The sequence below is a fragment of the Zosterops lateralis genome, assembly GCF_965231275.1.
Source record: "Zosterops lateralis genome assembly, chromosome: 27".
Lineage (NCBI taxonomy): Eukaryota > Metazoa > Chordata > Aves > Passeriformes > Zosteropidae > Zosterops > Zosterops lateralis.
In genome coordinates, this window is record NC_139787.1 from 3473496 (window position 1) to 3500079 (window position 26584).

A 26584-nucleotide genomic window follows, 5' to 3' on the forward strand; every position below is an offset into this window, starting at 1 on the left:
GCATGAACTACAAAGCACCCGACTACGATTAATTAAGAGTTCTAACTGTCTGCACTGCAACAAGCCTAACTGTGGTGCTTGGGTAAAAATATATTGTGGGGCTTGTTGCAGACAGTGGTGGGTCTTTCAACTGCAGCTTGCACAGCCATGGTGCCCACGCTGCTCCTTTTATTGGCATTGTTATAATTGGCAGACCGCCATAAAAAATTATACAGGGTGCAGTACTGTGCCAGAAGCAGTAAACCATGTTCAAGATTTAGGTCAAAGAGATAGGCTGGAATTGGTATTTTTAATAGAAAGAGAGGTGTGTCGCTTGTTGGCACAAAAGGCTACTCGCATATTGCAGACAACCTGCAAATATGGGGTGGAGATACTTCATATGCATCAGGTGGATCCTGCTGATTGGGATATGTGTTGTTGCCACTGGGCTCACAGAGCTACCAAAAATAGACGAAAAGCAAAACATGTAGGTCACTTAGGTTAATCAATCTGGTCAAGATAGTTTGTGTTTATCACCTGCCACGTCTTCCAATCCATGAGAAGCGTGGAAAAGTTACGTTTCTCATTGGCAAAATGAGACAACAGCACAATGGGAATATTGCTCTTGGTTTGCTGAAATCATTCAGCAAGGCAGTACTTCTCGCCGTGACCCTCTCCTGCCTATTGATCTGGCTATATGGCTCGGGAAACACCATCTTCTTAGAGCCCTTGTTCAGCAATTAAAGAAAAAGGGGGAGAATAGGGGAGAGGAGAAAGACATTCGGGTATTAGAATGGTTACAGCCACCCCTACAACAATGTAAAACTGTTTTTCAAAAATCAGAAATGTTGGCAGTTCTTATCCATAAAGGTAGACAGCGTGCTCGACAGATTACGGGGAATGAACCAGGCACTATTCTGTTGCCAATAGCTCGAGATACACTGCAATGGTACATTGAAAATCATGAGGAGGTGGGCCTTGCTCTGCTGGGAGGAGGGGCCACAGTTGTGACAACGGTAAAGTGGCCCCCACCCTTGCGATGGGTGGGAGAACAACAGTGGCTGAGCAAACCTCTGCGGAGTAAACAGCCCATCCCAGAAGCAATCACAGTTTTCACAGATGCTGGGAAAAGGTCACAAAAAGCTGCTATTACATGGCAGCAGGGAAATGAATGGCAAGAAGTAATATTGCCTGCTGAAGAGGGGGATTCTTTACAAACTTTGGAATTGTCAGCTGTTGTATGGGTCATGACAAATTTGTCAGAACCGGTGAACATTGTTACAGATTCGTTATATGTTGCTGGGATAGTGCAGAGAATTGAGGGTTCAGAAATAAGACAAATAGATAACAAGAGACTAGGGAACCTTCTCATTCAATTAAGATTGGCAATTCAGACAAGAACACACCCCTATGCAGTTATTCACATTCGCAGTCATAAGTGGGACATTGGGTTAGGCGAAGGAAATGATAGAGCTGATAAGCTGGTTGCAGTAGCAGGAACACCACCCCTGCCACCCCAGAACCAAGCTAGGGAGTCACACGCTATATTCCATCAGAATGCCAAGGGGTTGATGCGAGCATTTAAGATAACCTCAACGGAGGCTACTGATACAGTAAAAGCTTGTCCTATTTGTAGTTACCACAATGGAGGGGTCAGTATAGGAGTGGGAGTCAACCCCCGGGGACAGGGACCAAATGAAGTATGGCAAATGGATGTTACTCATATTCCATCATTTGGTAGACTAAAATATGTGCATGTTACAGTGGACACATATAGCAAGTATGTATGGGCTACAGCTCAGGCAGGAGAACGGGCCAGTCATGTACTGCGACATCTTACTGCCTGCTTTGCAGTCATGGGAGTGCCGAAGACAATAAAAACTGATAACGGCCCTTCATATACTAGCTCTTGTGTCACAACCTTCCTGCAAACTTGGGGCGTGGAACATAAAACAGGCATTCCTCACTCGCCCACTGGGCAGGCTGTGGTAGAGCGCACACACGGAATGCTTAAAGCATATTTAAAGAAACAGGAGACAGTGACAGATTTACAGCAGAAATTGACCACTGTGTTATTTGTAATAAATCATGTGTGTGTGTTTGGAGATTTAAAGGAGCCAGCAGCTGTGAGGCATGCTAAAGGCCCTGATAAGGAATATCAAACTGATGTATGGGTTAAATACAAAGATCCTAAAACAGACATTTGGCTGGAACCAGCAAAAGTGCTGTTCTGGGGGCGTGGTTATCTGTGTGTTTCTACCCCCACAGGCTCACAATGGATCCCAGCAAGAAATGCCAGACTATATTATGGCAGAATTTCTGAATGAGCAGTCAGAGGACTACGAGAGAATTAAAACAAAGATATTAATCATGCTGAGACCGATATTGGATAGCCTCAAAGGGCAAATAAATGAGTGAGTAGACCAAGCTATAGATCAAATTACATCCCCTGGAGGGATCGGAGAACTGCAGTGGGTCCTCTCATCTACCTTTGATAGAAAAACTACGACAGAACATTGCTTAATTTGTAAAGATTGGAAGTGTTGTTGGACTTGTTGGATGCAGTCGTAAGGTGTGGGTTAACCAAGTGGTATTGTTTGATCGAATTTGTTACTTGTGCTTTGATCGGTACTGCAGGGAGACACCCGTTACTGCACTAGAAAAAGATACAGGGCTTCCCGCCCACTTGGCAAGCCAGTTGTTTGAGTCTCCAGAACAAAGAATAATAGCCGGAGTCCGCTGGGAGATAAAGCATCACGCTGTACGCTTGCTTGCTGCTGCACGCTCAAAGATTTGTGCTACTTGCTGTGGTAAAACAATAGGTGTCCCCAGAAGGTAGGCAATTCCAGAAAATGACTGAGATGATCTTTGTGCTTGTTTTGCTAGGATGGGGCAACCTGGACCAATGTGTCCTCTCATGTTCAGGGATACAGCTATCAAGGAAATGGGTACTATGGTAACAGGAATGATCACCAAGGGCTTGGGGCATATGGTGTAATAGCCAGCAGTAACAGAAACAGGATTTGGAACAATAATACGGCGAAATCATTGCCAGCAGGAATTTTCCTGATCTATGGGGATAGAGCATGGCAAAGAATACCTAAAGCAGTTATAGGAGGTCCCTGTTATCTAGGTCAGCTTACATTATTTGCCCCTGACTGCCATGCACTGCCCTCTTTGATCAATAGCACTCAGGTATGGCAACGACGATCTTTACAGGCCCTTGATAATAATTGTGATGACAAAGTAGAATTATGGGGTCCTGCAGCTCATATTTTTGCATCTATAACCCCTGGAGTTGGCACAGCTCATGCATTAGTGTCAATAAACTTGCATGTTGGGCTATAAAGCAGGCAAATGTAACTACGAAGGTCATATCAGCACTCACTCAGGACGTAAACAGCCTGAGACACGCAGTCCTTCAGAACAGAGCCGCTATAAACTTTTGGTCTAACACCATGGCTAACTCAGCTTTTAAAAAAAGAGCTACGATTTTTGCTTATAATTTTAATTGTCATTCTATGTGTGAGATTGGTGTTTGCTTGCTTTTTTCGTTGTCAGTCCCAAGTACTTGCAACCAGTAAAGAAAAAGGGGGAATTGTGGAGAAGATAGCTGAGGAATGGGTAGAGGATAAGGGACACAATAGCTCTTAGACTAATATTGTAACTAGAAGCTAGGACAAGGCCAGCATGAGGATGAGGGAGAGAAACTTAAATAATGAGAAAAGAGGAACTGAACATTACAAGGCGATACAACTGTTGCAATATGCTGATATAACATGAAGTAAGCTATTGTGTAGTCACTACCAATCAGGAGCTTGGCTTTTGCAATATGTATGAACTAATTATTTAGAATGTAAATGTAAGCAAGAAAACAAATACAATTGAGCCTGATTGATCAACATCAGTTGAGTCAGTCTCCCTCTTTCCAACATCCCTGATCTGGTAGTGACACATCCTGGGGGGGTCCAGTCCTACGGGGGATGGTGGATCTGCGTAGGTGCAGATTTCTCCATTCTTGCTGGTCCCCTGCAGGATCTGAGCCGGCAAGAGAAGCTCGGGAATGGAGCCCCAGGCAGGAAGGAGCTCCCCAACTCCTCCTCCTTGAAGCCAGTGCTCATCCAAGTGTGGGGCCCAGCCATGGCCCAGCTCCAGTGCACAGGGATGGGCATTGGCCAGCCCTGCTCTGGCCAGCCCCAGCTGGCAGCCAGGACCTGAGGGTCCCCCCTGCCCCCTTGGCTTTGATTCTGGCAGCTTCAGAGCTGCTGCAAAGGTGAGAATTCTGTGGCAGGAAAAGGTGTGGCTGTGGTTTGCTGAGGCCTGTGCAAGAAGCACAAAAGCCAATGGGAGCCCAAGCAGTGGCTCTGTGAGGGCCTTTGATGGTTTTCAGAGCAGGGCTGGCTGGAAACAGCCCCTGCAGGGGCAGCTGTAAGGGAACCAGTCCGGAAATGCAGCAATTGATCATTTTGTCCCTGTCACGACTGGGCTGAGAGAGCCCCAGAAGAAGATTCTGTGAATCCCGCACCCACTTGCTCAACAACCTGACGGGACCCTCTTTCCTGAACAAAACGTGCAGCCCTTTGGAACCTCTTGGAAAGAATGTTTGGTTTCTGGATGTGGGGATACAGGACTGGAGGGTCAATAATGGAGGGCAAGAGTGTGGAGAGGCATCATGGGGTTGGTGTAGCTGTGGGCACAGGGACAGGGGCACAGAGATGCCGGCACAGGGAGAATGGGACAAGTACGATGCAGATGGGCCATGGGGACAGAGGCTGTGGGGCTGGTGTGGGTGACCTGTGCCAGGATGAGGTGGTCAGGGTGTCCTCATTTTTGGGATGTCCACAATGTCCTCATGTTCTGCCTTAGATTGTGGTAGCCATGATGTCCCAGTTCCTGAAAGGTCCATGCCAAACCAGTGTCCCCACAGGGATAGTTTGGGGACAATGCCACAACCCAAGCCCTGGGTGCTGCTGGCCCCATGGTGCCACCACCTCCCAGCCCTATCCCTTCTCCCTTCCAGCCCAGACCCTCGGCCTCATTGGTGAGTCCTCATGGGATGCCATGTCCCCACCCAACTGTCCCCAGCCCTGTGCTGGCCCTGGGAGGCTGGTGTCCCCTGTCACCCACAGGTGCCCAGACCACCCAGCTCCTGGTGGAGTCCCCCTGGAGGCCGGCTGTGCTGTGGGACCAGGTGACACTGACTTGCCAGGGCTCGGGGACCGCCGGTGCCACCACCTGGTACAAGGATGGGCAGCGCTGGGGGCAGGAGTTCGGGAATAAGTTCGTTGTCAGCGAGAGTGGCACCTACATGTGTGACCTACCTGGCACTGGGCGCAGCCCCCCTGTGAAAGTCTCAGATGGTGAGGGGGGTTTGGGTGTCCCCAGTCTGGCACCTGCGGGGACCCTGAGGGCTCTGGGTGGGCTCAGCTCCATGGGTCATGCTCCTGGTGTGACGAGAGACCATCCCTCCTCTAGGGACATCCCAGAGCATTCCAGTGCAAGGGGACCCTGTTTGTGGAATTGAAGACCCCTGGTGCACTGGGTGTGACCTGATGTGACATCGGGTCCCCCCCGGTGTCCCACCTATCCCCCAGATCTGTTGGTGCGGCAGGTGCCGGCGTGGGTGCTGCTGAATGGGGACAGGATGACACTGCGCTGCCGGAGCTGGCAGGACAGTTCGCTCAGATGGGTGTCCTTCTACCACGAGGAGAAGGAACTGCAGCTGCTTAGGGATGGGAAAGAGATGTCCCTTTCCCCCCTGCAGCTGCACCACAGCGGTCGCTACCGCTGCAGGGGCTGGGTGGACTCTGAGATATCCCGGGGCTGGAAGGAGTCAGCTCCTATGACAGTAACAGTGCATGGTGAGCCCCCCACAGCTGCCACCCCGACACCCCCACAGCCCCTTCCCAAGGACTCGGGGTAACAAATCCCCCTCTCTCTCCTTCCCAGAGCTGTTCCTGATGCCGGTGCTGGAGGGTCCCCCCGAGCTCACTGAGGGTTCCCCCCTCAATCTCAGCTGCCTCAGCACCCCCAGCCCCCTGCAGCCACCACCCACCCTCCTGCACCTCTTCTACCGGGACGGGCAGTTGGTGGGGGGTCCGCAGAGGTCCCCACAGCTCCTGGTGCCCGCCGTGGGGGTCTCCCACTCAGGGAATTACAGCTGCCAGGTGCACTCCGAGGGGGGGGCCGTGCAGAAGAGCAGCATCCGGCTCCCCATCACAGTGTACAGTGAGTGCGGGGATGGGCACGGGAAGCCCCCACACCCTTTTTGTGCTCTGCCTGGGGACCCCCATTACTGCCAAGACTCCCCATCCTTGTCACAAGTCCCCTTTCTTTTCCCTGATCTCTCATGGGATCCCCCATCCCTATCTGAGTACCCCAATGTTTCCTGAAAACTTTTTCCACGTCTCCCCATCATTGCACGGCTCTCCCTCTGTGTCCTCCCATCTGTCACTGGGTCCTTTCATCTGTCCCTGGGTGCCCCAAGCCTTCTTTGATCTCCCCCCACAGTCCCCAGGTCCCACCATCCCCTCCCTGGGCCCCTACACCCTTCCTGGGGACCATCCCCTTCCCCACGTGGCACCAGCCTGGACCTCTCATGATTCCTTGGGATTGCTTTCCAGTCCCGTACCAGCTCTGCACCCCTTGTTCTTCACTGGGGTCTCTTTGCCCCACTCCAACCCCCCAAGGGTCCCTTCACTGTCACCTAGTGTCTCCCACACCTGCAGGGGTCCCAGTCTCAGGGGTGTCCCTGTGGGCACAGCCCCCCGGAGGACAGTTGGCACTTGGGGAGCTCCTGGTGCTGAGCTGTGCGGTGGCTGTGGGGACAGGTCCCCTGTCTTTCTCCTGGCACCAGGGGGGCTCAGCAGCTCCACTGGGCACTGGCCCCCACCTGGAGCTGCAGCACACTGGGGACAATGACACCGGCCACTATCACTGCTGGGTCAGTGATGGGGACAGTGTGGTCGAGAGTGTCCCAGTAAATGTCACCATCCTGGGTGAGCAGGACTCTCAGGCTCAGGGTGATCCTAACCACAGCATCCCATCCCACCTTGCCAGGTGCCAACCCCATCTGTGTCCCTGCAGTGCCTGTGGCCAATGCCAACATCACCCCCGGGCCCCTGTCACACCAGGTGCACACAGGTGACAACGTGATCCTGCGCTGCTCGGTGCAGGTGGGCTCAGCCCCTGTCACCTTCACCTGGCTGCACAATGGGCAGGAGGTGGCCCAGGGTCCTGTCATGGAGCTTGGGGACGTCGATGTGGGACATTTGGGCACCTACCAGTGCGTGGCCACCAACCAGCTGGGACAGGACGGGCACCACGTCTTCTGGGCACTCAGCCCTGAGCTGGCCCTGGAGGTGACCCCTGGCTCACCCTGGGTCACAGGTAGGGTCACAAGGGGTCACTGGGTTGTTCAGGACCCCTGGGGTTCAAGGTGACCTTAGTGTGTCCCGCTCTGTCCCCAGCAGTGGCTGTGAATGTCGGCAGGACCTTCCTGTTCCTGGTCCTGCTCCTGGCTGTCATCGGGGGCTGTCACTGCTGGCACTACTGAGGTCGGTGACAATGGTGTGGGATGGGGGGCCCAGAGTGAGGGGAAGCCCCGAGAGTGGGGGCAGAGACAGGGAAGCACCCAGGGGCCCTGAGCTGGGGGAAACTGAGCCCACAGTGACCTCAGCTGGGGGTCGTGATTTGGGAGGAATTTGGAGGGTCTTGGTTGCCTTCTAGAGGCATCTCTAGATGGGCTTTGAGGAACATTGGGGTGGCATTGGGAGCTCCTGGAGGGTTTGGGGAACTCTTGGAGGGCCATGCAGGGATGTCTGGGATCTTTCTGGGGTCCTGTGGGATTTTGGGGGGTGCCCCTCCTTGGCGGGCTTGGGGTTCTGGGAGCTCAGAGGGTCGGGGCCATCAGGGGTGTTTGGTTGCACTGTGATTGTGCAGAAGTTCTAGGTGGTTTCAGAGGTGCTTGGAGTGTCCAGGGGGAATCCAGCATCCAGTGGGAATCAGGGCTCCCTTGAGAATTTAGGGATCCGGGATCCCATGGGTGGTTGGATCTGCCTCAGTCCCAGCAATGTTCAGGGTCTCGGGGTCCCCAAGGTCACCACCTCCTTTTTCTTGCAGCCTCCAATTCTGGGCGGACACTAAAAACAGGGGCTGCTGTCCCTCCCCCTGCCAGTGGAGACAGAAAAGGCAAAGGTCCCAAAGGGCTGAGAGAAGAACAATTTCCTGCAAACAGCAATGAGAGAACAAAACCAACAGCAACAAGCTTCAGAATCCAAAGGGTCACAAAAGGAATGATTTCCAGGGAATGCCCCTAACAAGGAACAAAGCCCGGACCCTTCCCCCAGCATGTTTCCTCCACCAGAGGAACCTGGCAGGGCCCTGTGCCTTCATTGCTCTGATGGCCAAAGCAGCCTTCAGGAGGCTCTGGATTCTCTTCTCCCCTTTCCCAAACACTTCCTCTGCCATGTTCCCCACACGATGATGTCACAAAGGCCCTGTGGGTGTTCCCATTCCTAAAACTTGACAGAGCTGAACAAAGAAACACCATTTCTGCCAGTTTAACCAAAAAGCCGCATTTTGGTACAAATACCAGGGAAATGAGTCCTGTGTTCCCCTGGCACTGGGAGGAGAGACAAGGAGTCGTGGGTGTTCTTGGAGGGCTGAGAGGGGGATTGCAGAGCCCCTGGGAGTACAGGGGTACTGGGAGACAGAATGGGAAACACCTGGATCTACTGGGAGCAATGGAGAGGCATTGGGAGGGAAAATAGGGAGCCCCTGGGGGTACTGGGAGCACTGTGGGGAGGGAATGGGGAAGGCTCTGAGGGTGCTGGGAGCACTTGGATGTGGAAAGAGGAGCCAGTCGTGGTAGTGAAAGAGGGGTGGGGAAGCCCTTGTGGGTTCTGGGGTCATGGGGAGCTCTGGGTGCCCTGTGCAGCCTCACATGTGACCCCCACTTGTGCCCACCTACCGGTGAGTGTTGGGCACTCACAGGAGCAGTGGAGGGGACACACTTGTGGCTGCCCATGTGTGGGATCCTCCACTGCCCCACAGTGCCCCCTCAGCCGCTGTCACTCTCAGGGCCCCTCGCTTTTCCTGTGGCCCTGCCCCACCTCAGGATCCACAGGTGACCAACGTGGCACTTCCAGGACCCCACGGGGGACAGCAGGACCCCCATGACATCTACGAGAACGTGCTGTGACACTGGGAGCACTGGGGGGCATCGATTCACCTCAGTGGTCCCTTCTTCCTCTTCTCTGCACCCCATGGGACTCCTCATTCCCCAACCCAGTGCTGGGCAGGCACATGACCCTTTTCCCTCCTATTGTACCCAAAATTCAAAAAATCTTTTTGATTAAACTGTGTGAGAAACAAGGCTCACCCTTTAAAATTTTTACATGTTTAATAAAGGCTAAAAGGGCAGCAAACAGCGGGTGAGTGCTTGGAAACTGCCAGAGGCACACAGTTATCTATAACAATTCTTCTTATGTACCTTTCATTGTATTGGTGAAAAACCTATTTGTTATAAATGAATTAGCCAATTTAATAATTAAAGAGAATTTATTAAATACTCAAAGTTTTTGGAAAAGCCACAAGCTACGCAGTGCCGAGCCAGGCGATCAGCACTGGGTGAACCAGATTTGAACTCTTATCGTTTCAAATCCCTGTGGTTCACCACTCCTGGTTTCACAGGGTGCTGTTTTATACGTTTTTTGCTGAGCGGAGCGGGTCTCTTTGCTCCTCTTGTTGATCATATTCTTTTAGCATATTCATGCATTTTCCTTTTCTTGCTGCCGGTCTGACGAAAAGTTTCCTGGAATTCTTGTTCTGGAATAAACATCTTTGAGTGATGAATATTATCTTATCGTTGGTGCATATTGAATGTATATCACTGGGGCCTTGCCAGATGGAAAAAATTGTTTTGAATAAACGTTTTTGTAGACAGCTTATCCCTGCTTGGTGAATCCCTCTTTCCTGATGCAAATCATTTGTCACTGACTTTAGTCACTCAAATGATGAAGTTATAAATTTCTTTTTTTTTTTTTTTCACTAATTATTGCGTACAATATATTACAACATTCAAGAAGATTATACATATTCAAACATTCTTTTGAGTTTACATGTTCCAGGAATTCTTTTGCTGGGTTTCACCCATGCCTCATTTTCTTAAAGTACATACCTGTGCTGGTTTTGCATGGATTGAAGAAAAGCTGTGGCAAAAAGAATCAGTGATTAGCTTTGAATAGCGACAACCTGTGAAACCAATTCAAGAGCCAGATACGCCTCTGTGGCCACAGAGGTTGAAATCAGAAGAATCCCGGGAAAAGTTCTCTTCCCTTCCCGCCTGGGCAGAGGTCACCAGGTGCCGGCGGGGTCGGCCCCGCTCCGCCGCGTGGCCCCCGGGCCTGGTGCGGCCTGGCCGGGCCCTGCCGCTGCTGTAGCCTTGGCAGGGCCGGGCCCGGCGGCTCCCGGGCAGGGCAGGGGAGGAGAGAATGCCCCGTCCCGGCCGGATCGGGCCTCCAGCGGCTGCTGACATCCTGCCGCTAAAGCCGCCCCCATGGCGGCCCCGGGAGGCCTCGCAGGGCCGGGCCGGGCCCCCAGCGCTGCCAGGCAGAGCAAGGGGGGGAAGCCCCCCAGCGCGGCTTTGGGAGAATTCTTTGCTAGGAACAGCTCCAGCCACCGTCACCAAGAGCCCTTGCGGAGGGAGAGGCCCCAGCAGCTCCAGAGATCTGGCGGCCAAGAGCAGGGGCAGCTCTGCAGCCGTGCAGAGTGGCCCCACAGCTGAAAATTGAATGCAGCCAGAACCCCTGAGATCCTGGCCCAGCCCCGGCACGGCCTGAATTTACCACCTTCGGCCCCTGCCCGGGAGAACCATCACGGCCCCTGCAGAGCTGGGAGAATGGTAACTCTTTCTGTGCACAGATGGGACTTGCAAAGCACTAATCCTCTATTAAGTGAGACAAAAGGACAGAGTGAAGCCACGTAGAGAGACAATATGAAGACCTCAAAGTCAGTGAAGGAGGAGTTGAATCTTAGATGGTAAGAGAATGAGAAGATGCCTTGGTTTTAGGTTGAAATTCTTTTGTAAGTCACGTTAAAAGTCTGTGATATACTGAAATATCCCTCTAAGTCGTGGATGGGGAGATGAGAGTATTCAAATTGTAGATCTGAGCAAAGGTGTTTGTAGTGAACTAAGTAAATACTGAAGTATTTGTGATCTTATGAGAAGCTTGAACAGAGACAGAGAGATGTGATGAAGATGTAGATCTGCCCCCAGGAAAAGATCTCTGTTCCTAGAGATGAAGAAAACCTTTGCTTTTGAACTGCTCATCTTTAAAATGGTGCCCCATGAGTTTCCATGGCCCATTATGCAGCTGTGGGAAGGCTGCGTGATATGGGAGGGACTTCACAAATGCAGAGTCCTGGGCAGCTGCTTTTGTGAGAATGAAAAAGCCACAAGAGAACTGTTCTTTCTTGTGGGGAAGTTTCCATGGCAGACCAAAAGAGACTTCTCTCTCTGAGGGAACTGACGAAACACTATTTTAGAGGTAGTAACTGACCTAAAGTCTAAGTTTTGTTTTTTCTGCGTGTTGTCAGAGAGAAAGAAAGGAGTTTGTGGGGAAGAGAGGAAGTGTTTTGAAGTTTCTATTCTGATTCTTAATAACTTTTTTCTCTCTCCTGTCGTTTTTTAATAAACCTGTCTTTAGAACCTTTTAGGTTTTGAGCCTGCTTTGCTTTTCTCCTAATCTTATCTCACAGCAGAAGAAGAAGTAAATCATTCTAGTCAGCACTCAAACTACTACACTAATTGGTGCTGTACCTCAGATACAGAAATTGGCAAACCTAAAACTACTACAATGTGATACTGCAGATGAAATACATGTTTATTATATCCTCACAAGGCCCCTGTTCTGTGGTTTGACAGATCTTGGTAACTCAGGAGTCAGTGGTAAATTCCCCTTTGCATTCTTTCTTTCGATGTTTATTTACTTGGTTCTTTTCAATGTTATCTTATCATACAGATAACACACTCCACCAGTAGATTAAATCAACATTAGCTATTTCACAAAATCATGTGAGTTATTCTCACCATTGTCAGTTAGTTACACAAATCAAGGCATTAGATACTTCTGCGACAGTTAATGTTATATTGCAATGCACACATCCTCTATTTTGATGGTTTGTGAGAGCCTAAACCAAAATATATTTACCACACTAAAATATAGAATCTACACAGGGATTAGGGTAAAAAGGCTGACAAACTATACTATACCAAAAGCAGTTTAAAAGTGATTACATTACGTATTATATAAAACTAATTTACAAAAGCCAATATAATAAGAAAAGCCAATGATGACATAGTTATTTATAACAGAGGGAAGGTGTATTGAAGGGTTTTTCGACTTCTTATCCTGCTTTGATTTTGCCAGCAATGAATTCAATTAATATCCCTAATTCTGACACTGTTTTGCCCCTAACAGGACTTGATGAGTGATCTCTCCTGGTCCTTGTCTCAACCCAGGAACCTTGTCCATTCCATCTCTGCCATCCCCACTCCCCCCTGCCCAGAACATCCTAGGAGTCTGGAGAGGGGAGGGCAGGCAGGAAGGCAGGAAGGCAGGAAAGGAAGGCAGGCAGGCAGGGAAGGAAGGGAAGGAAGGGAAGGGAGGGAGGGAGAGAGGGAGGGAGGGGTTGTTCCTTCTGCAGACTCAGGCAGGCAGTGGCTGATCTCAGCACTGCCAGCAGCACCTTCTTAGCAGAGACATTCTTGTGGGTGATTTTCTCCTTCTTCTGACTGGGGGGAAGAGGGATGAGGACCCTCAGTGTGGCTCCACACACTGGGCTGGGCTGGTGCCAGCTGGTGGGACCAGCAGGAATACATGAGAGCTGAGGGAGGTGGATGCATTGGGAGCTGTGGGGTGTGGATGCATGGGATCCATGGGATGTGGGTGTGTGGGGGCTGTGGGACATGGAGATGTGGGAGATGTAGGATATGGATGCCTGAGAGTCAGCAGACAGGGATACAGGACAGCTGGGGGGATGGTGCTGTGAAAGGCCCTCCCCTGAAGGCCCTTGTGGTGGCTGCTGTCCATGACCTCGAGCACCACTGGGGGCTGGTGGGGTCTGTCCTCCTCATCCTGGTCCTGTCTGGTGCCTTTGTAGATCTGGGGGAAGGAGCCCTGGCCCAGGGTCCCCCCAGGGGTGAGACAGGAATGCTGCTGGGGGGTCCCTGTTCCCCTGTCCCACCTCATCCATGGCCCCAGTCCCCCATCCCCATGTCAGGCTGCGGAGATTGATCTTGTGGAACATCCTCTGGGGGAGGCTGTCGTGCTGGGGGCAGGAGAGGACCCAGGGGGACAGGGGACGCTGCTCATGAGCAGCATGGGGGGACTTCTCTGGGGGGAGCTTGGAGAGGGGAGTGGGGCAGAGTGACCAATGCAGTGACCTCAAAGCCCTCCTGTGACATCACAGCCTGCTCCCTCTGTGATGACACAGCCCCATCTATGATGTCACAGTGCCATCCTGTGATGTCAGAGTGCATTATATGGTGTCACAAAACCATCCTATGGTGTCACCATCTGCTCTGTGACATCAGAACTGTTGTGTGAGGACATACACAGCTGCTCTGTGATATCACAAACCACTCTTTGAAGTCACAATCTGCTTTGTGATAACACAGGGTGCTCTGTGATGTTGTAAAGCATGCTGTGATGTCCCAGCCAGCTCTGTGATATCACACATTTGCCTTCTATGGTATCAGAATCTGCCCAAAGAATCCTTGGCACTGGTTTTCTCAGGAGAGGGGATTTCAGGGAGCGCTAAGGGCATTGCTGGGCTTTGGCAGAGCTGCTGTGGAGAGAGAGGCAATTCCAAAGCTCATTCTGTGGCTTGGGCTTTCCCAGGACTCTTCTGCTGTGGGGCTGCTGAGCGTGAAGGATCAACTTCTTTTGGGAAGGGCAGACTTACTGTGAGATTTTGGCTGGGCTTGAGGGGCTGGGCTCGGATCCTCTCTCACTCTTGCTCCTGGAACCGGAGGTGGGACAGTGCTGCTGTTGCTCTGGGGACAATTGGCTGCCACTGCTGAGTTCCATCATTCACTGCTTCTCCTACCACGAGTGAGGTTTTGTTCATAAAGGCAGCCCTTGAACTGGGACCTTTTCAACTCCCAATCTCACTGGAAAGGACCCTCACCATATTCTCAGGTGCCTCAGGGGAGAACCCGGCATCCAGAGCCCCTCGCCCTTCCCAGAGGGCGTGTCTCCTGGCTGCGTGCGGCAGCTGTTTGCAGGAGCTCGGCTGTGGCTGCCCAGCTCCACTGTTTTCTGCCACCGCTTCAGACTTTTTGGTAAACTTTAACCCTACACCCCCTGTTCCATTCCAACCCAGCAGCTCCCGTTACAGCTTCCAAGTTTTGGCTACATTTCCTTTGACGCCCTGGGATGTGCCTCCCCTCACCATTCCAGCTGCCACTCTGAGGGTTCCTGCTGCAGCCCATTTTGCCATCCGGAGTGGCACCGTTCCTGGCTGCCCCCCAGTCCCAGCAGTGAGGGAAGGAAGCTTCTCTCCCTCTCCCGCCGGCTGAGTCTCCATTAACCATGGAGGGAGACAGCCGAGCTGGCGCCACAGCGCCCCCTGCAGCCGCGGGGGAATCATCGCACCTGCCCTGCCCAGCCGGGAGCCACCAGCGCCCCTGCTGGCTGTGCCCGGAACTGCACTGCAGGGGAAGTGCCTGCAGCCCAGAGAGGGCTGGGACTGGGTTTGTGCTTTTGTTTGTTCTTGCTGCCAGTGTTGTTGTTTGTTTGTCTTGTTATATATATTCTAGTAAACAACTCTTATTCCTGTTCTCATATCTCTGCAAATCCCACACCGATCTGTTCAACAACCTGACCAGGACCCTCCTCTGTCTGAGTTGATCTGGCACAGCTGAACAAACAAAAACCATTTCTCCAGGTGTAATGAAAAAGCTGCATTTTGGGTGCAATGGGAGGGACAAGGGTCCTGTGCCCCCTGGGAAGTGGGAAGGGAATGGGGAGCCCCTGGGGGTACAGGGAGCACTGGGAGTGGTGGAATGGGGAGGTCTGGGAAACCCTGGGCACAGTGGGCACCCACAAAAGCTGGGGGGGGGGGGGGGGGCACACACGGGGGGTGCCCTCGGACAGGGACCTCCAGTACCCGCAGCATCCCCAAGTGTCACAGAACATTCTCGTAGATGTCACTGGAGTCCCTCTGTCGCCTGTGGGGTCCCGGCAGCTCCACGTAGGTCACCTGGGGGAATGTGGCACGGGGGGGCCCTGTGAGAGACACCAGGTTTGGGGACCTGGGTGGGGGGTGACACTCATGGGTGTCATGTCACTGTTTCCCCAACCCTGTACTCACTCCCTGAGTGCTCGGTGCTCACAACGTGGGTGTACAGCACCTCCCCCTCCTGTGGAGGCGCTGAGGGATCCTGGGGGGCCCTGCGGGGATAATGGGGTGTCTGTGGCAGTGAAGGGGGTTTGGGGTGAGGGTAAAATGGGGAGTCAGACGTGGAGCTTCCCACTCACCTTTCTTGCTGCATCCTGAGGGCTGCAAAGGGCAGGGGGCAGCGGTGACTGTGGGGTCCTCAGGGCCCCAGAAGACCTTCAGGCCCCCTGACTGTCCCTGGGACCCTTGAGCCTCCCAAAATGTCTTGAACCACCCTTTGAACTCCCTGAGCCCCCAGAGCCCCCAAACTTCCCCAAATCCCCTGACAGAAGCTCCAGTATCCCTGCATTACCCTCCAGGAGCTCCCCAAATTCCCCAGGACCCCCATCTGAGGCCTCTGGGGGCTCAGCTTCACCCAAGTCACGAGCTGTGGGTGACACTCTATGGCCCCCATACTCTTGGTGCCCTTCGCCCCAGTCCCTGTGACCCCCATTCCCTGACATTGTCATCCACACAGGCAGTGCTGCTGGTGCCAGCCCATGACGACAGCCACGAGCAGGACCAGGAACAGGAGAGACTCGCTGACCCCTGTGGCCAGTACTGGGGACAGAGGGGGACACATTGCAATCACCAAGAATCCCAGTGGTTTTGAACACCCTGGGCACCCTGTTTGAACCCACCTGTGCCCCGGGGTGAGCCAGGGGTCACCTCCAGGGCCAGCTCAGGGCTGAGTGTCTGGAACACATGGTGCCCATCTTGTCCCAGCTGGTTGATGGCCACACACTGGTAGGTGCCTGAATGTCCCACATCGATGTCCCCAAGCTCCAGGATGGTGCCCTGGGCCACCTTCTGCCTGTCATGCAGCCAGGTGATGGTAACAGGGGCTGAGCCCACCTGCACTGAGCAGCGCAGGGTCACGGGGTCACCTGGATACACCTGGTGTGCTGGGGGACCAGGGCTGATGGTGGCATTGGCCACGGGCACTGCAGGGACAGAGACAGGACTGGCACCTGGTGAGGTGGGATGGGAGTGCCGTGGGTGGGGTCACCCCCTGTCCAAAGAACCCACTTACCCAGGACAGTGACATTCAGGGCCACACTCTCCTCCACGCTGTCCCTATTGCTGACCCAGCACTGGTACTGGCTGCTGTCACTGTCCCAAACGTGGTGCAGCTCCAGGCGAGGGCCGGTGCCCAGCAGTGCACCCAAGTCCCCCCGGTGCCAGGTGAAGGACAGGGGACCTGTCCCCGCGGCCACCGCACAGCTCAGCACCAGGCAGTCCCCCAGTGCCACCTGTCCCCTGGGAGGCTGCACTGACAGGGAAACCTCTGAGAGCGGGACTCCTATGGGGGGACACAGGGGGGATGGGAGACCCAGGACGGGTGTGGAAGACTGGAGGGGAAGAAGGGGGCTTTGGAGGGGAACGCAGAGGACCCCAGTGAGAAGAAGTGAATCCTGAGAGGCGTGTTGGGACCTGAGGACAATGGAGAGACCCCATGGAAATGTGGGGAGTGCCGGACAGGGATGGGGGACCACACAAGAGACTGAGGAGACTCAGGGAATGATGTGGGGTTAGAGAGAGGGGTGGGTAGACCCAGGGAGGGAAGGGAGACCAGAGGGTGGAGTGTGGACCTTGGAAGGGGTGCGGGGTGCCAGGGAGGGGTGGGGGGGACAGAGAGAGGGATGAGGGATCTGGAGAGGGAACCGAGCAGTCATGGGGGAAACCAACAGGAACTTGGGAAATTTTGGGTGACCCAGAGAGAGGTAAAGGCAGGGATGAAGGATTCAGGTAGTGGTGGAGAAACCCTTGGGGGATGTTGGGGTTGCCTGTTTCCATTCCTGTACTCACTGTGCGCTGTCACTGTCACCAGCTGCGACTCTTTCCACTGTGGCGTTACAGTCCCCACCCAGCCCCTGCAGTGGTAGTGGCCACTGTGGTTCAGCTGCAGAGGGGAGAGGGACATCTGGGTCCCATCATGGGGCCCCCCTAAATCCTGCTCCTCGTGGTAAAATCGTACTCCAGTGACTGTGCCTTCTTGCCAGCCTCGGCAGCGCAGTGTCACCGTGTCCCCCTCCAGCAGTGCCCGTGCTGTAGCCTGCAGCACCAGCCAGTCTGGGGGACAGAGGGGTCCTGTCACACCAGGGGCATCAGGAAGGTCCTGATGGCACCAGGAGTCACCAGTGGCCACCCATTGCAAGGGAGGAGTCCCCTCGCACTGCAATGCTCTGGGATGTCCCTGTGCGCAGGGGACAGGCTGTGGTCACACCAGGAGGTGACCAATGGAGCAGAGCCCTCCCAGAGCCCTTGGGATCCCAGCAGGTGGCAGGATGGGGACACCCAAACCCCCATCACAATTGAAGACTCTCACAGGGGGGCTCCTGTTCCGGGGGGGGACACATGCTGGCCAAAAGGGTCCTGTCCTGGGGGATGGCAGCTCTGGGAGAGTTCCAGACTTCTCCATTCTTGCTGGTCCCCTGCAGGATCTGAGCCAGCAAGAGCAGCTTGGGAATGGAGCTCCAGGCAGGAAGGAGCTCCCCAACTCCTTCTCCTTGAAGCCAGTGCCCATCCAAGTGTGGGGCCCAGCCATGGCCCAGGGCCAGTGCACAGGGATGGGCATTGGCCAGCCCTGCTCTGGCCAGCCCCAGCTGGCAGCCAGGACCTGAGGGTCCCCCCACCCCCTTTGGCTTTGATTCTGGCAGCTTCAGAGCTGCTGCAAAGGTGAGAATTCTGTGGTGGAAAAACGGCCTGGGTGTGGTTTGCTGAGGCCTGTGCAAGAAGCACAAAAGCCAATGGGAGCCCAAGCAGTGGCTCTGTGAGGGCCTTTGATGGTTTTCAGAGCAGGGCTGGCTGGAAACAGCCCCTGCAGGGGCAGCTGTAAGGGAACCAGTCCGGAAATGCAGCAATTGATCATTTTGTCCCTGTCACGACTGGGCTGAGAGAGCCCCAGAAGAAGATTCTGTGAATCCCGCACCCACTTGCTCAACAACCTGATGGGACACTCCCTCTTGAACAAAACGTGCAGCCCTTTGGAACCTCCCAGAAAGAAGGTTTTGGTTCAGGATGTGGACACCAGAAGAGAGGGAAAAGTGAGGAAATATTGAGCAGGGACTCCACAAGTGGATCTGGGGAACAGGGGTGTCCCAGCAGGAGCAGGGAGTGGCCAGGCAGGGGAATTCAGGGCAGGGTGGAGTGCATTTCCCAGGGAAGCAGACCCTGAGAGACACACAGGCATTTCCACAGATTCCTATGCACTGTTCCAAGGATGGACAGAGTTTGTTCTCTCCCTTTTGGGAGCAGAACCCTTGGGGAGTAGGTCAAGTATATAAGTGGGAAGGAGAAAAATTGGAAGAGTTCCTGAATATGGCCCAATCAAAGCCTTCCCTATGGGCTGGGTTACTGCCCAGCAGGCAGGGAACAATCCCATGGACCTGTTGGACACTCAGGGAGATTCCACACTCTGTTATCCACAGGCAAAGGCTGCTGTTGGATGCACCAATGGGTTCCTAAAGGGAACCAAAAGGTCTCATTTCCTCTGTGATTTGTTTGTGTTGTTATTGTGAGTGACTTGTTGGGAGAGCAGTGATTAAAATGATTCTATCAACCAGATTGTTTTCTACACTGTCAGTTTGATTTTTGCTGAATTTCCTTTTAATTGGGAAAAAAAATGGTGTTGGAAAAGATTTTTACATTTACATCTTGGATGTATAGTTTTGTCTCAACCAGGTTGGCATCAGGAAATTACATCAAATTTAGCCAGCAGTTACCATCATCAGGGCAATGCTGTAAAACATGTCTCTTAAGTTTGGGCACCCCAAATATCACAGGGCCCCATTGGGGACAGTAAAAATTGTCAGAGTCCCACCAGGACAGACGTCCCCAGGATTTGCCACCTCTCGGACGAGAATCCCCAAGGACGTGGCACTCCTAGAATGAGGATCAACTTTGGACATGACCCTGGGACAAGATCCAGGTGTCACCACACCAGAGGACCCCTTTTCCCTCAGGGCAGGACCCATCTGGTTTCCCCCCGCCCCAGCCCAGGACAGAACCCACGTCCTCAGCTCAGCATAAACGACCTTTTCCTTCTGCTGCAGGAAAGAGAAAGTGAAAATCTTCCATCCCCCACAGCCCCCAAACACTGCCTGCACACCCCACCCCCCTTTTCCTTTTCCTGGGATCCCCCCACCGTTACCTGCTCAGGTGTTCCCTGTAATGGCTGAGCCAGGAAATGGGGGGAATGGGAAAAAGCCCAGGGGTGTGTGGGGCACAGACCCAGAGCCTCAACCCTGGGGTGCCCCCCTGGCCATGAGCACACTGTGGGGGCTGTGCTGGGCTTTGAGTCACCCCAAAATCTAGGCACTCATGGAAGGTGCTGTGACCCCTGTGTTCACCCAGCCACTGCCCTTCCCTGGGACCCCCATTCCCCTGAGAACCCAACCATGGGACCCCCCCCTCCATTGTCTTGGTCTCTCATCCCTGGGACCCCCAACCCAGGACTCCCATTGCCCAGGACCACCATTGCCTTCATCCCCTCCCATGGGATGCTTCTTTCCCCTAAATCACCCTTCCCGAGGTTCTCCTTTGTTTGCCCTGCATCCCTAACCCTGGGACTCACATACAATAACCCTAAATCCCCCTGGGTAACATGTTCCTGAAGGATGTCCATCCCTGAATGCCCCAGGCATGGACACACCAATTCCCCTGGACTCCCATTCTCCTGGACACCCATCCTTGGTTTCCCACAACTCCTGAGACCCCCCACTCCAGGGAACACAATCCCCCATTGAGCCCCCAGACTATCCCATAATGTCCCCAGCCTGTCCCCTACTGTGTCTCCACTCATCCACCACCCTGCCCCCACCAAGTGCAACCTACACATGGGGACGAGATGTGACCTCGCTTCCTTCCTCTTCATCCGAAGAGCCGCCACCCAGGGGACCGGTGGCCACAGCAGCGAGTGACAGCCAGTCCACATGGCTGGGGACACGGGGATGGCCGGGAAGGTGGCACTGCTCCTGTGGGGTGAGTGCCCCGGGCACGGGCCTGACACCCTGGGGATGGGCCCTGGTGAGGCAGAGACTGGTGGGGGAGGGGGCATAGGGGGGCTGCAGGGTCCCCTGAGGTCCCCAAGGCCAGCAGAGCCAGTGCATGGGCATGGAGCCCAGCGTGACCAGAGTCATGGAGTGGCTGTGGGGACAGGAACAGGGGAACAGGAACAGGGGAAATGGGATGTGGGGACTGGAAGAAGGGAATAGATATGTCGAGACAATGATGTGGCAAAAGGATCCTTGGGGCTGGGGCAGCCCTGGGGACAGGGACAGGAGAACAGGGATGCAGGGACAGGGACAAGGGCCACATACCATGCCGATGGGCTATGGGGATACATGTCATTGGAATGGGATCACAGGTGCAGGGTCACAGGGATGTGGCTGTGGGTACAGGTTCAGTAGGACTGGGTGGAGCTGACCTGTGCAAATATGGCGTTTCCACAGTGTCCCCATTACCTGCCTCAATCCAGGGTGATTGAGGTGTTCCTGTCCTCAAGACCTCTGGGCTACATCAATATTCCCCTTGAGGAGAGTTTGGGGACAGACACCACACCTTATCCCTGAGGTGCTGCTGTCCCTGCAGGGCCACCCCCACTCAGCCCTGTCCTTTCTCCCTTCCAGCCCAGACCCTCAGCCTCGTTGGTGAGTCCTTAGGGGATTCCATGTCCCCACTCGGCTGCCCCCAGCCCTGTGCTGGCCCTGGCAGGCTGGTGTCCCCTGCCACCCGCAGGTGCCCAGACCACCCAGCTCCTGGTGGAGCCCCCCTGGAGGCCGGCGGTGCTGTGGGACCAGGTGACACTGACCTGCCAGGGCTCAGGGACCTCTGGTGCCACCACTTGGTACAAGGATGGGCAGCGATGGGGGAAGAACAGACACGACCACTTCACTGTCACCAAGAGTGGCACCTACACGTGTCAGAGACCCGGCAGAATGCTCAGCCGTGCTCTGAGAGTCTTAAAGGGTGAGGGGGGATCTTCAATGCTCACGGTCACCCCGTGGTAGGTCAGGGTGGGTTCCACTCTGTGGGTGGTCTCACACCCCTCATGTGGCAAGAGCCTGTCCTCTGCACTCAGGGACAGCCCAGTGCTCCCAGTGTGATGGGAACCCTGTGGCAACACCTGTGGCACTGAGTTGCTCCTGGTGTTCCTGAGATCTTCCTGCACAATGGAGACTCCACCCAGATGTTCTGGTGCCATGGGCACCCACCTTGGACCTGTCTCAAGCCCCTCAGTGTGATGGGATCCTCCTGTCCCACAGACCAGCTGGTGCTGCAGGTGCCAGCACGGACACTGCTGGAGGGGGACACGGTGACACTGCGCTGCCGGGCCATGCAGGACATGTCAGTCAGCAGGGTGAGATTTTATCACGACAAAAAGGATCTGGGGGGACCCTTCAGGGAGACCGAGCTGTCCCTGTCCCCCCTGCATCTGCACCACAGTGGCTGCTACCACTGTGAGGGCTCACTGCGCTTCTGGCCATCATTGTCATCTCCAGTGACAGTGACAGTGCACGGTGAGCACCCCCATGGCTGGAACTCCAATATCCTGACACTCCCAAAGCCACTTCCCAGTGAACTCAGATTCACAGTCATCACCTCCCCTCTCCTTCCCAGAGCTCTTCACGGTCCCAGTGCTGGAGGGTCCCTCTGAGCTCACAGAGGGGTCCCCCCTCAATCTCAGCTGCCTCAGCACCCCCAGCCCCCTGCGGCCTCGAACCCGCCTCCTGCACCTCTTCTACCGGGATGGGCAGTTGGTGAGAGGCTCACAGGGGTCCCCACAGCTCCTGGTGCCTGCCGTGGGGGTCTCCCACTCGGGGAATTACAGCTGCCAGGTGCATTCTGAGGGGGGGGCTGTGCGGAAGAGCAGCGCCCGGCTCCAGATCACCGTGCGCAGTGAGTGTGGGGATGGGCACGGGGAGCCCCCACAGCCCTCCCCGGGTCCCCTGCCTTGCCTGGGGCCCTCCATTCCTGCCCAGACCCCCCATGCCTGTCTGGGGTTAACCATGCTTTCCTGGGTCCCTCGCCAAGTCCTCCAGTCCTTCCAGTGTACTCTCATCTTTCCTCTAGAATTTTTCCATGTCCTCAATCCCATCTCAGGTCCCCCTCTGTGTCCCCCCATCCCTCAGTCCCTTCACCCATTCCTGGGTCAACCCCACCCATCTCTGATCTCCCCTCAGTCCCCAGGTCCCAACATACCTTCCCTCTGGTGCCCCCTCTGCCCACTCCACCTGTCCCCTCTCTAAATCCCCTATCATTCCTTGGGGTTCTTTTCTAAGTCCCTCATTACTCTGGGTCTTCTCTTCCTCACTGTGGTCCCCCTACCCCTTGAAAACCCCACCCATGTCCCTCACTGTTCCCTGGTGTCCCCCCATCACACAGGAGTCCCAGTCTTGCGTGTGTCTGTGTGGGCACAGCCCCCCGGGGGCCAGGTGGCACTGGGGGACCGCCTGGTGCTGAGCTGTGCAGTGGCCATGGAGACAGGTCCCCTGTCTTTCTCCTGGCACCGGGAGGGGTCGGGGGCAGTGCTGGGTACCGGCCCCCGTCTGGAGCTGCACCAGGTTGGGGACAATGACAGCGGCCACTACCAATGCCGGGCCAGCGATGGGGACAGCGTGACCGAGAGTGTCCCCCTGAATGTCACTGTCCTGGGTGAGCAGGACCCTCGGGCTCAGGGTGGCCTCACCCAGAGCATCCTCCAGGAAACTCTCATCCCCATGTCCCTTTCCCTCTTGCTGGGTGCCAGCACCTCCCCCCAGACTCAGACCAACCTCTCTCCCTGCAGTGCCCGTGGCCAATGCCACCATCACCCCAGGTCCCCTGTCACACCAGGTGCACACAGGTGACAACGTGACCCTGCACTGCTCAGTGCAGGTGGGCTCAGCCCCTGTCACTTTCACCTGGCTGCACAATGGGCAGGAGGTGGCCCAGGGTCCAGTCCTGGAGCTTGGGGACGTCGATGTGGGACATTCGGGCACCTACCAGTGCGTGGCCACCAACCAGCTGGGACAGGACGGGCACCGCGTGTTCCGGGCACTCAGCCCTGAGCTGGCCCTGGAGGTGACACTGCAGGGACATGGGGACACAGGTGGGATCACAGGGGGTCATTAGGGAGTGAAGGACCCCTGGGGTGATGGGTGATCCTGATGTTTTCCTCTCTCTTTCTTGCAGTGGCTGCAGGGGTCGGTGGGTCCTTATTGTTTCTGGTCCTGCTTGTGGCTCTCATTGTGGCCTGGCACTGCTGGCACCACCTTGGTGGGTGACAATTAGGGGATGGGGTTCCAGGGAGCTTTAGGAAGCCCCCCAGAGTTGAGAAGTGATAAGGTGGCAACCTTAGCCCCAGAATTTTAACTTTGGCTGAGGATCCTGTAAGATTTGGGGAGGTGCTGGAGGGTTCTGCAGGGGTGTTGGGGGTTCTTTCAAGAATCCTGGGGGCATTTAAGGGGTCTCTCTCCCTGCCAGGCTTTGGGTTCTTGAGGCTGACTTGGTTGGGTGCACCGAGGAGGTTCATGAATTCTGGAGGTCTTCAGGGATGCTTGGGGGTCCTCATGAGAATTGAGGGTCCTGTGGAGGTTCTGGAATCCTTAGAGGGGTCAGGGCCCTGGAGAACCCACATTCACCTCTCCCCTCTTTCCTCTGCAGCCACCAGGAAGCACCAGGAAAGGTGAGTGGAGGTCTCCAGCCATGGCCCCTCTTTTACTCCCACCTCATAACCCTCCATCCCTTCCCACACATCCCCTTTATCCCCATAGGACCCTCCCGGAGCCCTCGCCCCCCCCAGAGGAGGGGGAGGTTCTGTACACCCATGTCATGAGCACCAAACAGGCACGGCGTGAGTAGAGTGGTGGGGGGAACATGACAAGTCCTCCACCGGTGTCACCCCCCACCTTGATCCCCCAAACTGGTGTCTCCTGCAGGGCCCCCCCACGTCACTGTCCCCCAGGAACCTCAGGTGACCTACGCAGAGCTGCCAGGACCACATGGTCGATTGAAGATGCCCAGTGACATCTATGAGATTGTGCCATGACTCCAGGGGACTGGGGGGCACTGGGAATCCCCACCCATGGGCACCCACACGTGTGTGTGCTGCCACTAAATACTGCCTCTCCCCTTGCCAGTGGAGGCACAAAAGGCAAAGATCCCAGAGGGCTGAGAGAAGAACAATTTCCTGAAACAGCAATGAGAGAACAAAACCAATGGCAACAGCAACAAGATGCGGAATCTAAAAGGGTCACAAAAGGAACAATTTCTGGGGAAAGCCCGCAAAAAGGAAGAAACCCGGGACCCTTCTTCCAGCACTTTTTCTCCATCAGGAGGAACCTGACCTGGAAGTCATTGAACCTGGCAGGGCCCCAGACCTTCATTGTACTGATGGCCAAAGAGGCCTTCAGAAGGCTCTGCTTTCTCTTCCTCCCCATCTCAAACCCCTCTTCTGCTGTATTTCCCACATGATGATGTCACAAAGGCCCTGTGAGTGTTCCAGACCCTTCCCCTTTTCCAGGGCAGTTGGGATCAGGCCCTGGTACAGACTGGAGTGTCAGAGACAGGAAAAGTTTGATGTGTTGAGACATTCAGAAACACCAGTGTGTGGGAGGGGTGGCTCAGGCCTTTCTTTTGGTGAGATATGGCCTCGTATGTTACTCAGTCTGTCAGTCATGGCACACTGGGGACAGTGTGAGACACTCCCAAGACAGTGAGCCAGACCAAGCTCCTGAGTGGCCAGATGACCAGAAGTCCAACCTGGCAGGAGGGCCCTTGGTGGCCCAAGGGTTTAAAAGGCGGACAATGAGGTGGCCCTTTGTCTGACCCTGTCTTCTCTTGGAGTGTTTGTCCCATCCACACTGGAACCCAGGAGCTGGAAACTGTCTTGGTGTAAAAGAGAAATGTCTGCCAAGGAAAGTAGGAATCTTCCAGGAATGAAAGAAAACTCATGTCTAAAAATTTTTATAATTATAAAAATTGTTGGGTTTCCAGGAAAAAAATGCAGGAAAGTGTGTAATAGCTCTTTACTAGAAAATGTTTCTAGGCCAACAGCACAAACAGCACAAACCCAGAACTTTCCCATTTACTCAGGGAGGGTTTTCCATCATTGGTGCAGTTATGACCACGTCCACCAGGGGGCGCTGCAGGAAGCACTCCCGGCCAGCAGGGGGCGCTGCAGGGAGCACTCCCAGCCAGCAGGGGGCGCCCCGGTGCCAGCTCGATCCCCTCAGGGCCGATGGCGGCCTCGGCCGGGAGGGAGGAGGGGAAATCGCTCCTTTTGCAAACTCATGGCCACCAATCGGTCCCGGCACCACCACCAGCAGCGAAGAAGAGGCCAAGGCAGCAGGTTCGATCACAGTGCCAAGTGGCAGCGTAGCAGTGTCCTGGGGCCAGGCACACACCCTGTGCAACACACGTGACCGCTCTCCCTGATCCCAAATGGAGGGAAGGCAGCACCGACTGCCCAGCCAAGTTTTGGGGTCACAACAGACCCTCTCATAGCTTTACACCACAATTCCCGAAAACCCCCAACCCTTTCACTCCCGTTTCCTCTTTCAGCCCTGGCACAGCAGCTTTGGGAGTGTTGAATTTCCCTGGGATGGTGAGGAAAGCAGGTGCTCGGTGCTGCCACTGCCAGGGCTCCTCAGGGGGCTCCAGCCCAAGTTTGGAGTTCTGCTCTTCCTAGGCCACTGCTGGTCCTGACACAGCAGCCACAGGGAGAGAAGGAGGAGGAGGAGAGCAGAGGTACAGCTCCGAGAGCTCTGCAGCTGGAGCACAGGGCCAGCCTGGGCTGGGAGCAGTGGCTTAGAGACCAAAATTGGAGCTGACGCGGACAATGCCCATGATCTGCTCTGGGTGCTGCAGAGCCTTAACAAGGTGTTGAAATTAGTGCTGGGTTTCCTAAAGTTCAGTTGTTCTCCTAAACCATCCCTGTGCACAAACACACAGCATCATTTCCTCTGCCAAGAAATTTGGGCCACACAAGGCAGCCCTGGACACATTTTGTGGGACAGGTGTCCCCAGATCTGCCCACAAGGAGCTCTTTTGGCTGCCGGAAAGGTTTTCTGGTGGTTTTTGCTGGTGTTGGGGATGATTCAGTGCCTGTGCCATGTGGCCAGGAAGGCTGAGCTGGAGCAGCGGCTGAGGCGGGAGCGGCTGGAGCAGGTGGCCACGG

The 26584-nt window shown here is 54.8% G+C and overlaps 2 protein-coding genes across 2 annotated transcripts; both read left to right on the forward strand.

Annotated features, from left to right (window-relative positions):
* Positions 1-4957: 4957 nt before the first annotated feature.
* Positions 4958-9181, forward strand: LOC310919497 (low affinity immunoglobulin gamma Fc region receptor II-like; the record flags this gene model as incomplete). The annotated part of the gene is made up of 6 exons (XM_083878863.1): positions 4958-5020; positions 5171-5339; positions 5574-5840; positions 6130-6207; positions 7066-7154; positions 9098-9181. The coding sequence occupies 6 exons, from the start codon at positions 4958-4960 to the stop codon at positions 9179-9181; spliced, it is 750 nt and encodes a 249-aa protein (XP_083734989.1).
* A 12117-nt stretch (positions 9182-21298) lies between these two features.
* Positions 21299-25344, forward strand: LOC310919498 (Fc receptor-like protein 2). Its single transcript, XM_083878864.1, has 9 exons — positions 21299-21393; positions 21690-21944; positions 22045-22184; positions 22845-23042; positions 23413-23515; positions 23599-23682; positions 24070-24091; positions 24180-24259; positions 24345-25344. The coding sequence occupies exons 1-9, from the start codon at positions 21363-21365 to the stop codon at positions 24452-24454; spliced, it is 1023 nt and encodes a 340-aa protein (XP_083734990.1). The 5' UTR covers positions 21299-21362; the 3' UTR covers positions 24455-25344.
* Positions 25345-26584: the final 1240 nt, after the last annotated feature.